The sequence below is a fragment of the Condylura cristata genome, unplaced genomic scaffold, assembly GCF_000260355.1.
Source record: "Condylura cristata isolate star-nosed mole 26May11 unplaced genomic scaffold, ConCri1.0 scaffold00052, whole genome shotgun sequence".
Lineage (NCBI taxonomy): Eukaryota > Metazoa > Chordata > Mammalia > Eulipotyphla > Talpidae > Condylura > Condylura cristata.
Window position 1 is genome coordinate 890,683 of NW_004567153.1, and position 16,530 is coordinate 907,212.

Genomic DNA, 16,530 nt, shown 5'->3' on the forward strand with positions numbered 1-16,530 from the left:
ACCCGACCTCCCACCAGTGGGTGGTTTCCTCTGTGGGGGAGACGAGCCAGACTTGGTTGGTGCCAAAAACATCAGCTCCTCGGGTTCCGCAGAAGGCAGAGTGGGAGGAGGTACGGGGCAGTGCCCCTCGGGCAGCGGGTGGGGCAGAAAGCCGAGGAGCCCCCGCCTGGGGCAGGGCCAGCAGTGGGGCCGGGAGGCCGGGCCAGGCCGGAGCGGCCGCGCAGAGCTGGCGTGTGCAGTGACCCTCCTGCACGGGTTGCCCTTTTTCTGTCCACTTACCCCGGCGCACCGTTGAGCTGCGATCATCCTGCAGGAACTGGCACACCCCAGGGGTCTCCCGCCCCCCCCCGCCCCACTTCCCAGCTGTCCCGTCCCGCTTCGGCCGCTTCCTGTCTGGAAATGTAAGCGCTTGGGCTCCGCTAATTGTCTCCATCTACACAAGATAAAGATTTGCTCTGCGTGGTGTTTTTCTGTTCTCTCTCTCTGGAAAGCCCATTGTGCTGCGACACAGTCTCTCGGCTGATTACTTTGGCATTTGCCTCCATGTTTCTGAATGTTTTCATTGCTGGCTCCTGATTTTTCCCTTCCAGGCATTATCTGGTGGCCTGGATAAGTCCCCGATTTCGGCACGAGGGTTTGGTCCCCTTTTCCTCCGTGGCCTCGTCACTCCCTACCCTTACGACTCTCTGACTCTGTTGTCATTTTTGTTTCGCTCAGGGTCGCGTTACACTGGCGGCCACCGGTGCCCCAACCAGGCGGGTCCGCCGTGGTGACGCAGGGTGACATTTGTCTTCCACAGAGCCAGCCATTGTCACCTCTCTCCTGTCACCTCATTGTCTGTCCTTGCGGCTCCCTCTGCCCACGCCTAGCCCACGGGGAAGGCGTTCAGGCCAGTGGCTACCAGAGTCACGTCTTCCTGGAGCAGGGCCCTAGAGCCTTCTGCCCCGACGCCAGCTGGACCCCTGCATGTTCCTGCCGGTGCCCTCTGGAGGGTCCCTTAGCTACTCTCCTCTCTGCGGCATCTTCTTCAAAACTCTTTGCTTAGGTTAAGCAAAATCTTAGTTCCCTGAAAGAGAGCCGTGTAGGCAAGAAACTTTCAACCAAATAGATCTGAAGGTAATTTTTTTTGGGGTCCTCAAGATGAGTAAGGTGGCCGACGTACAATTCTAGGGGGGGAGTCCCTTTTCTTCCAAATGTTGAAGGCTCTGCCACTGGCCTTCTGAAGTGCGGTGTCGCTGTGGACAAGGAGGCTCCTCCGAGTCTGTCCATCTGTGTCCCGAGGCTTCCCTCGGTCAGAGACCTTCCCTGGGTCAGGGCTCTCGTCCACTCACCATCTGGAACTCTCTCTTGAACCCTTTCAGTCTGGAAATGCATGTTCTGCTCTCATCAATTTTCTTGATGCATTTCAAGATAATTATTTTCTCTGCTCCATTTGCTGTACTCTCTTTCTGGAAATCCTCTTATACTGACCTCTTGAGGCCATCCTCTGATTTTCTTACCTTCCTCCTGGTTTTTCTTTTCTTTCTTTTTTTCCCCCTGGTGAAAAAAAAAAAATCATATTTAGAATCATCCAGCTGCACTCAGGATAGAGAACCCCAATTTTGTCGGCCACATGCAAAGCACCCTAGGAGCCACTGATACGCCTTCTTTTTCTCCATCAGCTTGGTCAAGGGTTGATCCTGGCCAAGTCAGTGTCATGGAGATGCTTCACCAGCTGTTCGCCCTGGTGCTTCTTGGCCTGTTCTCTGTCTGGAAACCCTATTGTGTTCTGTTATATAGTCTTTCGGCTGATTATTTTGGCATTTACCTCCATGTTTCTAAATGTTCACACACTGTGAACACAGGGTGTGCTGTCTTCTCTCCTCTTTACAGCCGACTCGGTGATCAGAGGCACTTGGTGATGGCACAGGGTCAAGCTGGTATCTCCTGGGGCACTGCTCCCAGGAAATGTGGGTGCTCTTGGGCTGCAGGTCTTCAGCCCTCAGAAGGTGGGTTTTCCTTGTGGCTGCAGATCACCCAGCAAGCCGTCAAGCTTTTGCTCTGGCTTCAGCTTTGGAAGGAGCAAGGTCTTCTTCCTTCTTCACTTTCGGCACCATCCTCATGGTTTTTCATACTGACATCTTTCCACTCTACCGCCTGGCAGAGTGTCTCAGCTTTAACTTCACAATCTTCTCTCGAATTTTTACCTTCTGCATTTTTTTTCGATTTCTGAAATCTTTTTTTTTTTTTTAAGTCGTGTCTCTTTACATGGTATCCCCTTCTAGTTCCTTTCTATCTTGTCTTGTCCGATGAGGAGATCACTTTTCCATTATATTGTCCTTCTTCTAGTTGCCCCATGTGGATACTTTTCATTCTGTTCTGATTTCTGTCTTTCACATAGGTGGTCTCGCTCATGTGTCTGGCAACCCTCGGCTTTCTGCGCCTGTTTGAAAGAGGAGGCGCACTTTTTTTTAAGATTTATTTACTTATGCATACAGAACTGGGGTACAGGCCAGAGGTGCAGGGGCACGGAGAGGCTTCCCCAGAGACAGAGCGGGGAGCAGAACGGGCAGATGAAGGAAGCACAATGCTGAGGGGAGCAGCGGGCGGGTCAGGAGAGGTCTGCCGCGCCCTGTGGTCACCTCCGGGGCAGGGATCGAACTCATGCGGAAGCGGCTTTAGCTTCTTCTTAGTGCTGTGCTCTAACCGGCTGTGCCACCAGGGAGGACTCATTGGGTATTTTTGAGGACAGAATTGGCTGCGTCCCTAGGTGACAGGACCGGGAGTCAGTTATAAGCCGTGAGCCCAGAGCTAAGTCCTCCACCCCCTCCCTGGAAGGAGAGGAGCAATTTCCACATACCTGCGATGCACACGTCATCCTTATTTTTGACAAGTCACCCCACTCTTCGCTGGATCCCAGACCTTCTGTCTATGACTCTCTTCAGGGAAGGTGAGGCAGTGACCATGTAGAATCTGGGGGTGTGGGGGTCAGACTTTTCGTAAGGAGCATGGTCATGAGCCCTCAATCCTAAGCATACGGGGCCTCCCCACTGCTGCCCCAGGGCCGGGCTAGGCCTCAGTCACCCACACTTGTCAGTCGCCACTCCGACTCCCAAAACATGGTTCTCCTTCCTCTTACCCATTCCTCTGGCCCTTGTGAGTTTATTCCTTTACTGACAGGGACCTGGGGGAGGAGCAAAAGTGCATGCAAGCCACCATCTTTATCCAGAATCCCCCCGCTTGCAGCACTGCTTCGTGTCATCGGCCCAGTTTTCACCGCTGGCCACCTCCTGTTCCCAGAGCTGTGTCTGATCAAATAGTGCTTCTTAAAATAATGGCTGGGGCCATCTGAGAGATCCTGGTGCCGCTCTGAGGCTCTGCCTCTTACCTCCCCAGCGTTTACTTTCAGTCTCCCAAACTTGATTTTCACTTTGCTTTTGTTGTTCCTCAAAGGGATTCCTAGTTGAGTAGATTTTAATAGCACCTCCTCTTGCCCAGGTGTGCTCGATTCTGTTATTCCTCAGTAGTTTCTATTGCCCTTTAATGCGTATGAGGTACCGTCATTTCTTTTAGAGGTTGACTTATCCGGGATGGGTAGCCATGCCTGTTCATTAGCCGAATCCTCGACTCTGTCAGGCCGCCTTCGTTTCATGAACCTGGCAGCTCTGCTTTGAATCATAACATTGCTTGTTAGGACAAGTTAGCTGTTACCTCTTACTTGTTAATACAAGTGTTTCGTGTATTGTTGTAACTGAATGTTTTTTGGCCCTTGGCCGAAACGTTTCCTTAGTGCCCTCCTGCAGACCGAGTGCAAATTAGAAAGTGGGTTTTGCCAGCTCAGTTCAGCCTTGAGCCCTTTGCTGGTTACCGCTGGCTATCGCGCCGCGTACTCCCCGCGCGGGCAGTGCCTTGCCCTCAGAGGCCGTCTGGGCCGGACGGCGTTTGCAAGATGGCGCCGCCACCAGCTCCCGCCCGGAACCGAGGCCTGTGCGCCCTGAGCTCGTCTCTCGGGGCCCTGAGCACCACACGCTCAGCCCTGACAGCTTCCAGCCCTGCTTTTCAGTTATTATTACGTTGCTGTTGTTTCAACGGCAGTTGTAAATCCCAACTATTAGCATCTGACTACACAGCAGTCAGATGAGCAGGACACTGGAAAATGCAGGCGACAGAGCTGGCTGGTGTGAACAGGAAGGAAGGCCTTCTGTTCGCTTGAGGGGGGCAGCTCAGAAAACTCACCTCCCATGCGGGGTGAGCAACCCCGCCCTTTGACTGCCCTCCAAGAACATAAGGATAGTTTAAAAATAATAGTAATTTTAAAAAGTGATGATGAAGAAGAGAAGACGGGAGAGGAGAAGGGAAAGAGGAGAGAAAGCAAAAGGGAGAGGGGGACAGGAAGATTCAGGGCAACCGTACACCAAAAATATTTCTTTTCTGGCTTTTTACCGAAACTGTGCCAGTTCTTTCCCAAAGATACCTCCGGTCGCCACCTTCCTCTGCCGCCCCAATGCTCGCGCCCCTGCCGGGACAACCTCTCCAAGTCTTCCCCAAGATGTTTTCCATTTCAGTGCGTGTGTGTGTGCGTGTGTGTGCGTTCACGTGTGGGTTCCAGAAATCTGAATTGTTCGTGGATACATCTGAACCTCCGTTTCTTGAATTGTGGCACCGGAGTAGAGTCCTAGGAGAGGCAGAGTTATGCCTCCCTGTGGAGAAGTCAGCGTAACCCCAATCAGTGATCCGCCACGCTATGAGTGCAAACAAGAGCAAGACTGTGAACAATGCTCTGTGAACGCTTTTGACGGAGTTGGAAATACTGAGTTTCTCTCTTGAATAGAAAGGGTGAACAAAATTAAAACAAACTTAGGAGATAAATAACCTTTCGCTTACTGAAAGTCTAACCAAAGCAGTGTTTCCACTTACACCATTAACTTGAGAATTAGGTACTATTTTTTAAATTGCCGCATTACTCGTGATTCTTTCTTACTGTAAATATCACCCAAGCTCTGGCTTTTAACCATAAGAGATGTGTATTGGGATTCTAGTTTCCAAAATATAGATATAGGTACACCTTCCAAAAGTTTCACCCCGATCCTGCCATTGCTTTGCTTAAAATCCCCAGCCTTAGCAGGCCTGACTAATCAGCCTGATTTGCCTGACAAATCAAGATGCACCGTTTTAGGTCACTTGATTCACGCAAACACCCTGGGAACATGGCATTTGCTGGCTTGGTGTTCTCCGATATACCCTGTGTGACTCCTTGTGTTTGAGATGTTGGTGTATTTGCTTGGAGGCCACTGGCAAATTCAGCCTCCTTAGGAACGTATAGTCCTTCAAATGGTGAATTGTTATCCTGGTTAGGAGAAGCGAGCTGAGAAAACATTCTAGTAGGCGATCAAAAATAAAGCCTGTGAGGCCAGCTTATATCTTTTATCCCCGACCCATGTCCAATATATCACCACGATCGCCATTTGCGATTCATCTTTGGTGGGGAGCACGAAGCGCATCATGGAATAACTAGCTTCACACCCTCGCCCTTCCTTCGCTCCCCTTCCTTACACTGATGGAGGAGACACAGCGTGGTCCCGTCCCAGGATTCCTCTCCAGCTGGTAAAGCAAACGAGCTCTGAGGATAAGCAATGAAGTCAAACATTCCTTTGTTACTCCTTCCCTCTCTTTTGCCCCAAAGCTTCGTTTGTCAAAATAACTCAAATTATACAGTAATTTCTGGTATTTGTAAATTCATAGAGGGAAACCAGGGGTCAACATTAAGCCAGTGGCTTTGATTCTTTAAAAGTGCGAACATGAAACGGAAAACCATCAAGATGGTGGTGTCAGAGCCAGGAGCTTATCCTGCACAGTGGCAGTGTGGGCTTGAGGATGGTCACTGGGGGCCTTACCTGTTGTCACTGGCGGGTGTAAAGGAAGAAGAACTCGAGTCCAAATGGCATCAGAGGTGAATAGGAGGAGGCCATGAGAGGCTGCTAGACTTCCTGGTAGCAAGAAATGAACCCTGTGCTTCCTCCAGCCCTAATTATCTATGATTATTAGTGAAGCCTGGGGAGCTGGCTAGTAGAGCAAAGAAGTTAAATGTTAAATGAAACGAATGGTCAGTCGGGGTCTGAGACTTACTCCAAAGTAGAATAAGTACAATCAACTCCCCTAAAGCTATAAAACAAAACTGAAGAGACAGAGACATGAACTCACAGCAAAGTGACTTCATCAAGAATAGTCCAAAGTAGTGCAAGGTCTTTGAAATCCCTAAAAACCACCCCATTCCTTATTTCTATGGATCTGTTTGTCTAAATGCTCGTTTCTGAGCCGCTTGTCATGTTCCTAAAAAGATGGGGATAAGGCAGCACCCTTTCAGAAAGGCTTCTGGAAGACTCTGGTGCCCGAGGACCCGTCCACACTCCTGCAGTTAATGAGCTTCGATGCTCCCCAGGGAGCAGGCAAGCCAAAGAGGGACCACGTCTTGGCATAGTGCTCCCAAGCAATTAGAGGCTGATTAAGTGTTTATCTTCTTTCCAGGTGGGAAGGAAAGAATGAAAATGAAGTGGGCAGATGCAAAGAGACCGGAAAAGTGCACGTGACTGTGGACCTCAAATACTACCGACCAACTGAAGTGGTAAGGTTTCCCTGGCCGCGGTGCCAGCAGGGAAAATGCCTTCACTGAATGCCAGGGGGCATCTCCCAGGCCAGTGCACAGCGCCACCGAATCAAATATGAGGTATTCTTCTCACCGCAAAGGGCATTGTTGTAGAAAGGGAAACGAGCAAAACACATCCAGGGAGAAATAGTTGATTACAGAAACGGCGACCCACACCGAGGCAGGTCCCATCGGCTCAGTCTCCTGTTTCAAAGATGGGTGGTCCCTGGTGCCACGACCCCCGGGGCCTGCAGCATCTCAGGGCCAGACGCTGGCACACGCTCAAGTGCACACACCAAAAGCTAAGCCCTGGGCCACCTCCCAGGATCCTGGGGCCAGCTCAGTGACTGACCTCGCGCGCCCTGGAATGTCCACTCCTTCCGTTGTGTCTCTGTCAGATGCCGCACATAATTCTGTTGTGACGCTGACTATAATGTTGTACATATGCATTTGTGTCTGCCTTTCTCCTTTGACCAAACGGTGCACTCTTGGTGGATAAGGATTTCTTAAAATTAGTTTGAGCTCTCACAAGGTAGGTGCTAACTGAATACTGACTGTGCCCAGAAGGGTGAGTGGCTGAAGTCGTAAACACGCAAGTCGCCGTTTTAAGAAAGGACCTGTCGGTTGTTAGGACATACCCTTCGCTTCTAGATTCGTAAGAACTCCTGGCGTGGTGGTGTCACATGGCTGGCCCTCTGAGCAGCAGAGGACCTGCTCAGACAGACGCAGTCGTGACCTAAAGAGATACGCGATGACTGAAAATCCAAACTCTCTGGAACCTGTTTTACCTGTGTTGTGTACCAAATTCCTATCTGTTGTATAATCCCTTGGAGATTAGGAAAACCCCAGTGGAAAGAGACTGAAAGTGAGTATGTCATCGGTAAACACCCTGTAAATCGTCCTGTTTCAAAAAAAACAGCCCTTCATTCCATGCCCTCCTGTGCAGAGGAGGAAATAAATAGGAAAGGAAATCACCAGCTCTGCGCGGCCGTGCTGGGCAGGCATTGTCCTGGAGCAGGGCGTGGCGGCCTGGGCGGCGGGGACAATGGCCGCCTGTGCTCCTGGTGAGTGGGTGTGTGAAGGAGAGGATGTGCCCCGCGCTGGGGCAGGAAGATTCCAGCACGCTCCTGCTGACGGAGCCAGGAGCCCCCAGGCCCCCCTAGCGCTGGTCCCCCCCCCACTCCCTGCCACCAGGCTGTCGGCTTTCTGGAACATTCCTTGCACAGGTCACCTAAGTGCACAGATGTGTGTCTGTGCTCACACACAGAAAGTGTCATCTCAGAGCGAAAAATCCACGGCACCAATAGAAACTTCCGCCCTTGCAAGGGCTCTGGGAGCGCTGAAGCTGGGGAGGCCTGAAGCATGACTGTCTGTCCTCTGCCTCGGCCGCCCCGGGAGCCGGAAGGACAGAGAACAAAGGACCTGGCAGACCCTGGGACAGGCACGGGTCCTGGGGTCACCTCAGCCCCTCTCAGGTCCCCTTCATGCTCAGCATTCTTTTGTTCACTGAGATGTCATCACCAGACCAGTTCTGCAACTGTTTCCCCTGCAGAGGCCTGAACATAACAGTGGCTTCTTATTTCAAGGCTCCTCCTTCCTCCCTGCTCTCCCTCCCCACCCCCTGCCCTTGACTGCCCGACTTGGGGCTTCTAACTGCATTTCCTCTTTCTAAGTCTCGCGCCGCATTAATCTGGTTCTCTCCACTTGGACAAGCTTGTGTGGTGACGCCAAACTTGTAACCTCCTTCCTCGGGCCAGCTCGCCTCGTCAGGTTGTGGCGGTCCGGTTTTCTTCCACTGGAAACACGGTGACCCGACGGGCGGGGGCCTCCTTCCCTTCGGCCCAGGGGCCCCAGCGGGACCAGGCCCAGCAGGCTCCTCAGTGTCAGGGCTGAAAAGCGCCCGTTTCCCTGAGCACACAGGGCAGGGCAGACCGGAACCCGCCCCAGTCTGAGCCGTCTCCTCCCTTCTCGGTGTCCCAGTCCATCTTTTAAGTGCCAGAGGCTTCTTTTCATCTTCCTAGGAGTCCACAGAGTTCACGCCCCTCCTCAGTGCTGGGCGTGTAGCCCCAAGATCTTCGGCGCTCAGGGGCACTCTGAAGCCAAACGCATAAACAGAGCTCCTCGAGCCAGATGGTTCCAGAAAAAAAAAACAGATGCCATAAAGGACATCAAAAGAAAACAAAAGCGACGAGGACATCTCGGTCCGGTGCCGCATCCTAAAGCGGGGGCCAGGGGGCCCCCCATGCCGTGTTCTGAACCAGTGCAGACTCACCTCCAGTCTCACTCTGCTAAGCACGCCAAGTCTCACCCTGCTCTGTTCTGGCTGAGCACTGGGGCATCCCCTGGAGCTGACCGCAGCCTCTCTCTCCCGGTGGCCCGTCTCGGGGTTCCCACGCAGCCCTTGATCTCGGGAACAGGGCTCAGCCCATCGCCACTGACGTCCGGTCTTTGGTGGTGTGAGGGGTCCTTGAGTCTGGCTCTCCAGGAGTTCCCAGCTGGCATGTGGGCTCCTGGGGTGCAAACACGGACGCCTGGGCTTGGCCGCCGTACACAGGGGAGCCGTGCGGGATCCGGGGAGCTTGGGGCCCAGCTGCGCTGGTTACCAGCTCTGTGGTCCTCTTAAGCCAATTATTTAACTTCTCAGTGCCTCGTTTTCCTCCGCTTTAACAGTGGGGTTAACAATGCAACTTATTGCAAAGCAGTTGTTGGAGAATTAACAGAGCTAATTATGCAAAACGCTGCTTAGTGCAGCCTCTGGCACTCGGCAAAATACCCAGCATTGGAGCAGTTGCTATTGATTCATTGATTAACCGCTTATTTAGCAGATGCACGTGAGACCTTGCAGGAACTTGACAGACACGTTCCCAGCCCCCCCGGGGGCTGACTCCAGAGGTAGAGACCAGTTACTTCATCTAGTACCTTCGGAAAGGTCGAATTAAATCACTGGTGCGTTGTACTCACTAACCAGTAAAAATAATGGAGCAAGGTATGATAGTCCAGTCTTCTGGCAAACCTGAATGTAGAAATAGTCTTAAGAAGTTCCCTGATTCCTTCGCTATTGTTTTACTGTGATCTTCATCCTTTCTGAGGGACTTTCTGAAGATTCTGAAGCAACTCAGTAGTGTGGAAATTCCATATGAGAAAATGGATCCTGGCCAATTTCTTGATCAAGAATAACCACAAAGTTATCTTCTTTTTGTTTTGAGAATTCTTAACTTGGGAACTTCACAAAAACTGTATTTGTGAAGTCCTCAGCCTAACGCACCAAATTTTTAACCACACCAAATGGTCAAGCCATTTAAAAAAAAAAAAACTAAGATTTTTTTTTTTCCCAGAGAAAAACAAACAAACAAAAAAACCCTTTTGTTCTGCAGAGCATTTTAGCAAATGGCAAGGCAACAAACTCAGACCAAAATTGAAATCGCCAATTTTTCATAAAATGATCCTAATCAAAACCCTGCCAGTGATGCAGGCGAAATGTCCTCCTCACTGTATCATTTGTCCCTAACATCCATTCTTCTTGTCAGCGCGTTTCTAATAACCCCGGTCATGATTGTTTGTTTGTTTTATTTACTCATTTTATATTATTCCTAGTCCCGTGTGGAAGTCTTTATTAAACCCATGAGCTAAAAGCCTAGAACCAAGAGAGCCCTAACTTCTGTCTCACAGACTAGTTATAACCGCACCTTCCCTCAGTGAAAACCTGTGTCATGTTTCTAACCCAGTCACTGCGACGTGGCTTGTTCCCTGCGCGCTCTTCCCTGAACGTCTGCCCCGCGTGCTCTTCTGTAAGCGATGTGAAGTTAAACGGCCCGTGGTTGCTCTATCTCCTCGCCTGTTCAGAATCATGCTCAGTAACACGTTCCAGACCTCGGGAATCTGATCTGTCATCAGAAGACTTGGATAAATATCAGTCAGAGCGTCCCTCAGCTCTATCTCTGTGTGCTGTGGAGCTTGAAACCGTCCCCTTTTTTTCCCCTGGCTGTTCTCACCACCTTCTCACACTTGCCCTCCCAGAGCAGGAAATTAGATCTTCCCTTCTCCATCCCTTCATCTTCTCTAGCTCTGCTAGAAGCCAGGTTCCCTGCCCTGAACCTCCTGACCCCAAGGCGCTAACCCTACCCCTCCTCCTTTGCTTTGTGCTTGATGGGGGGGGGGGGGCGTGAGAGGATGCGGAGAGCTGCTTAGGCCAGTGGCGTCCTTCCTGCATTCCTGAACCTGTAAAAGGAGAGGCTGGCCTGCTCCTTCTAGAAGGCCCCTCAGTCTCCTAGGCTCCCCTGCTTTCGTGACCCCCAGGCCACAGTGGGGGAGTGCTGTGCGCGAGGCCTCGCCAGAACCATTCCTCTGTTGTCGGAGTTCTCCAAACTTCTTGGTGCTTGTATTTTATAAATAGTTTATATCTCTAAGTCACTGTTTATACATTTTAAGCCTCCCTCTTAGACTTCTCAGGCTAATCGCTATAGCCTTCCTTAATCACATTGGCCTTTCCTGCCCTTTCCTTCCTTGGACTTAACCAAGAGAGCTTTACGGTTCAGTCTCCTCGGTGGGTTCTCGAATATTGTGCTGTGTCCCCCCCCACGCCCATCTCGGGCTCCCAGGCCGGCCCCTACTGCCTGGGTTCCTCCTGGGCCCCGGTCTCCGGCCCTGGCTGCTGCTGCTCACCAAAGCACTTTATAGCTAATGAAGTCTCAGTCATACACTAATTAGAATGCCCTCACCTCCCTCCTGTTTCTCCTTGAAGTTGCTCATGATTAGATCCAGATTAGAATAATGTCATTAAAGATTCCAAAATCTGTGTGAATGTGCGTAACCATATACCTTCCCTTATTTAAAAGTATTCTCTGCTTTTACCCTAAAACCACTCTGGCACCCTGAAGGTAAATGCCTTCGTTCCTTGTGCCAGTAGGGAATTCCTATAAAACCTTTCTACCCTCCACCCCAAGAAAAGCCGTCCACGTGATGGCTGCCCTCATTTAGAATCATGGTGTCACCCCTTCGACATCTACAAATAAATCCCCAAATCTAAGAAATTTGTTTCGGCCTCTGCAGCACCTTTCCTCGGGACATCAGCTAGCCCTTCCTCACAGGGCCCCCCCAAGCAGCCTGCAGCGGGTCGCGAAGTGTAGGGTTACTTGCGGGAGGCCCATCCATCATGAGTGTGATCCCCTGTTCCTCTTCATTTTCATCACTAGCGGTGGGATCTAGGCTCTGGAATTTTAGAAATTCCAGCCTGCTGTTTTTGTTTTTTTGTGTGTGTGTGTTTTTTTTTTAACAGATCAGCCATGTTCTATCAAGTCCTGTTCATCTTCTAAAATAATTATAATTCAAAAGTCTTTACTCAGCGATGTCATACACAGCCCTGCCTACGGGTTTCCTTCCTCAACCTTGTTCGGCTTTATGCTCCCATTTCAGATTCATTGTTCCTCAAGCTTGATTTTTTTTTTTTTTAACTAGTACATGGTTCACTTGTGAAAACGAAATATTCTGCAGCGACAGCACTGAACCCAGGTCTCTCTGCTGGGCGCTCCTATCTCCTTTATCTTCCCCGGAGGCCTCCTCTTACCTCACCCGCCATGCCTTTGGCTTGTGGCAGGCTGGTTTCCTCACTCCCTGTCACATCCGCTGGCAAAGTGGAGCCTCACCTGCCTGCTGCTGCCAGACCCTCCGAGATCCTGTGGCAGTGGAGGGTCTCGTCTCCTCAGGCGGTAACTGTGATCCTCCCCCAGGACAGTTACCCTCCCTCTGTCTGGCCTGCTGAGAAATACCCAGTTCTGGCCTTCCTAGCAAACGACTCTTTGTCCATTTGGTCATACTGCCCCACACTGACGACTTGCCCGGATGAGCCGGGCACAGGCTGCTTCCTGAACAATCTGATGTAACTGAGAAGGGGGTAGGCGTGCAAGTCCTAAAAGATTCTGTCGTTGTTAAGACTCATTGCAGGACTCCTTCCAGTCGTACTGAATTCACTGGGTATATTTTAAATATAAGAGAGTTGACCGGCAGCTTTTGCTTTAACCTTTCTATGTGCCAGCACGTATAAAATAAAATAACTTAACGATTGAGATCTTAGCAATTCGGTTCCAAAAGAATGCTGATTGACTCCCTTCCCTGGAAGTCAACCCTAGGAGCTGTGAGAAATAGGAAGATGATGAGATAAGGTCTTTCGTCATCATTCCCAGCCAGCTGGGGGGGAGCGCCTGGGAAGTCGTTGGGAGGGAATTCAAGGGTCCAGGGCAGTGGAGGTGAGAACAGCAGTGACAGAGGCCAGGACGCTGCGGGGATGGTGACCAGGGGCCTGGGGTCAGAGGAGGACCAGCAGGCGCTGCGGGCGGCTCCCTGGCAGAGGCTGTGTGGAGCGATGAGCCGGTGAGGACGCCCTGGCCCCCGGTGGGCAGAGGCATGGAGTTGGGAGGTGGTGCCGCCCCGGAGCTATTTAGTCTGGAGACTGGAGGCTGCTGCAGAGCAAGGAAGTCAGCTCTCGGCTAGGTGTGCAGGAAGAGAGCCGGTAGCGGTGAGAGACCACCAGTGGGTAGCTGGTCGCAAAGCCCGGCCAGCTGGAATTCCAGGAGTGCGTCTTCGAAACGCATTCTGGGGAAAATAGATTCAGAATTCACACACGTCCAAGAGACACAGAGCCAGGCTATCGCCTGCCTTCAAGGCTCCGGAAAGACTTAAAGGATGAAGAACAGAGTTTGCATCAACTGGCGGGTGGTTACTGCATTTCAACCCAGGCCAAGTTCTGAATTTCAGTGGCAAGCAGAGACCTAATTTCAAGCTGATACGCCCTGGAAGTCAGGTTGCAAGGCATTTTCAGATTCCTAAAGATGAAAGGCTATGTGTAAGTAAAGGTTCTTTGTACCACATATTACCATTTTTATTATGGTCATCAGCATTAATTATTATCATCATCGCCATCATCATCCACTCTGATGAAATCATTAGTTATCAAAAGACATGCTCTGAGCTCTTCCACTGCTGACATTTTCTTTTATTTGGCTATCTGGTTTGTTCCAATACCCAGTGTCGCAAAGGCAGCTGGTAAGCAAGCACTCCCTACCAGCTTCCTGATCCGGTGTGCAAAGGACAGTTACTGGCAGGAGGTAGGGAGTTAGGGTGGTGACCCTCCCTTCTGACTCCCCCTGAACTGTGTGTTCCTAGAGCCTCTGCGATCCAGCAAGCTCGGGGCTACCCACAGAACATAAGTGTCGCTCTCAGGCTAGGGAGCGGCCCCCGGAGGAAGCACTTGGCCAACAGCCCTCTTTCTATTTACCAGCCAGCCACACCCTTACCTCTGCCTCCGGAGTCTTTCTGCAGCAACCCATCTCTGTGGTGGGCTGAGAGCTGGCTAGATGCACAGTCTGGTTCTCCCATGGCTGCTGTAACAAAGCCTCCCAAACTTAGCAGCATAAAACAACGCAGTGACAGAGGCCAGAAAACTGAAGTGAGTTTCGCTGGGCTCAAAGGACTGGCAGAGTTGTGTTCCTCCTGGAGGCTAACTGGGCTTAGACTCCCAGGGGCTCTGTTGGCAGATAGCACAAATGAATCAGTTGGTGCCATGACTGGGTCTCAGGGTCGTCGACTGACTGCAAAGCACATTATGGATCACTCTGAGGACAGAGCGGAAGTGGAGACTCCAGTTCATTTCAGCTGCAAGTTGCATAATGTTAGTGCTCAGATATCACCTTGAACCGGCACTCAGGCAGCTCTAAATGAGGACAAGCCATAGATAAGCCTGCGGCAGAGGGACAGGACAGGCCTCCTGATGAAGGGAAGTTTTAGCGTAGGATTTGGGAAGATGTGGGCTTAGCAGAGACAGGTGAGTGGTGTATGTACACGGTGGAATACTATTCGGCTCTAAAAACTGATATAAACGCTTCTGGAGGGGATGATGCTCAGTGAAAGAAGTCGGAAGGAGAACGACAAAAGGCGAGTTTACTCCAAGGCGGAACAGAGAGAAACAAAGCAGGAAATAGATAAACCCAAACCAAGCCAATCTGACCACGGAGCTGGCGCCACCAGAAGGGAAGGGGAGAGGCGTAGTCCCTGCTTTTGTTCCTTGATCTTCGCCTTGTCTCTTCCTCCCTTCCCAGGCCTCCCTCCAGCCCCACGTCACCAGCGCTCATTCCGAGATGCCCGCCTGGCCGTGACACGGGCGTCTGGCCCCCCACAGCTCCAGTTCTGTGGGAGGGCCCCCACACAAGTCAGTTCCACAAGGTGCGTTTGAGACTAATTCTGAAACCATCCAGAGCCGGTTCAGTGATGAAAGGCAGCCAGCACCTCCCTTTCCTGGGAGAGACTTGTTTCTGTGATAACCGTGGAGCCTGCCCAGCCAGGCCATGGACGGCTGTTTTAGCTGTCACCCAGCCTTTGACAGTAGAATGAATGAATGCTTCCCATTTGGCGGGGACGTTGCTGACAATGAAATGGATCCCCTGAGGAAGACCCTGGGCGTCGTCAACCCAGGTGTCTGGCAGGCACGTCCCCGGCGCTGTCACCTGAGACCACCTGTTGATCCTGGGGCATGTGTCAGGTGTTTCCGAAGGGAAGTTAAAAAGGCTGAGGAGAAATATTTGTTTCTAAATTCATGCTGGTTTTTGGAAGAGTAGAGAATTTGGTTGAGTCCTCCTGGCTTGCATTCTGTATACACGTGTGTGTTACAAGGGATCACGTCTCGACACCGCTTCTCCAAGCCCAACTCTCTTTACTCTGTTCTGCCTGCTGGAGTACAACAATGACGATTTTCCCCCCAGTGCCATGGGCAGAGGAAGAGGGGGTTGCACTATTTAGTCTCAAGGTGCAGGGCAAACGCCAGCCCCTGGCAAAGCCTCCTCCCCGCCCTTGCCCCTGGTGTGGCAATGGGGCATGTCCACCCCGCCCGAGACCTTCTGGGCAGGAAAGACGTCTGGTGGCCCCAATGGTCAATGCTTTGGGCGGGAGGCAGGAGGGGGAGCAATGAACCAATGCCACTTCAGAAAAGCTCATGCCTACCCCAAAGTTCCCAAGCCCGTGTAATAAGCCGTCCCTGCATTCTAAATAACAAACAAAGACAAAGGCATAAAACCAGTCTCCTTCCTCTTTGAGATTCTGTGACAAGATGAATTCTGGCTTCATGAGCCGCTCACCATCCGACCTCCAAGTAAATAGAATTCCTGTCCCTTGGTCTCCGTCTCTGACCCTTTTCGCTAATCCCGTCCTTTCCTGCCCCTTGCTTATCTCACGTAGCGTGCTGATGCTTCCTTGTTTTTCTCCGTCTTGTTCTGGAATTCTTTCTTTTCTTTTCTCTGCTTTGTGCCTCCAGTCCCTCTACCCCAACTTCCTTTGTGATTTTCTCTGACCGTTTCAAGGGCGCTCGACGTCCCAGACTGGTTTCCTGGAGCCTCTTGATGGGAAGGGCTGGCACTGACCCCTGACGGCCGGCCCCAGGGCTGGGCCACGGGCATCTGCGTCATTCCGTGGTCGGCCGAGAGGCCCCCGAGAGATCAGACAGGTCTGTGGCTCAGCACAGTCCTACCTTGGACTTTGTCCATCACACTCGTTGCTCTTCTGTCCCGGCTCGAAAACTTTCTGAATGAAAGCCGAGGACAGAGCAGCGAATGGCTCTGAGTCGTGCCTAGCTGAGGAGCTGGAGGCCTGGCATGGGCTCGCCTGGCCGAAGCTTCCTCGCTTTCCTACTGGGCTGCTTGTTTGTTTGTTTGTTTGTTTGTTTGTTTGTTTGTTTGTTTGTTTGTTTGTTTGTTTGTTTGTTTGAAGTGCAGAATAAAACGTAAATACATGACTTTGTAGAGAAGTGACAGTCATGTGGAGCAGCGTTGTCTGACTTCTGGCACAGGCGCCGGGCTGGGGGAGCCATCTCCCCAGGCTGCTCGCCAGCTCCCTCCACCCTCCCCCCGCCCGGGCACCTGTTTGGG

General features: G+C 51.5%; 1 protein-coding gene across 1 annotated transcript in view; it reads left to right on the forward strand.

Moving 5' to 3' along the window:
• GMDS (GDP-mannose 4,6-dehydratase) overlaps nt 1-7,044 on the forward strand; it is a 322,854-nt gene extending 315,810 nt beyond the window's left edge. The window contains exons 9-10 of the mRNA XM_012734285.1: nt 6,505-6,601; nt 7,021-7,044. Coding sequence (XP_012589739.1) covers nt 6,505-6,601; nt 7,021-7,044 — 121 coding nt within the window. The remainder of the gene's footprint in view (nt 1-6,504; nt 6,602-7,020) is intronic.
• Nucleotides 7,045-16,530: the final 9,486 nt, after the last annotated feature.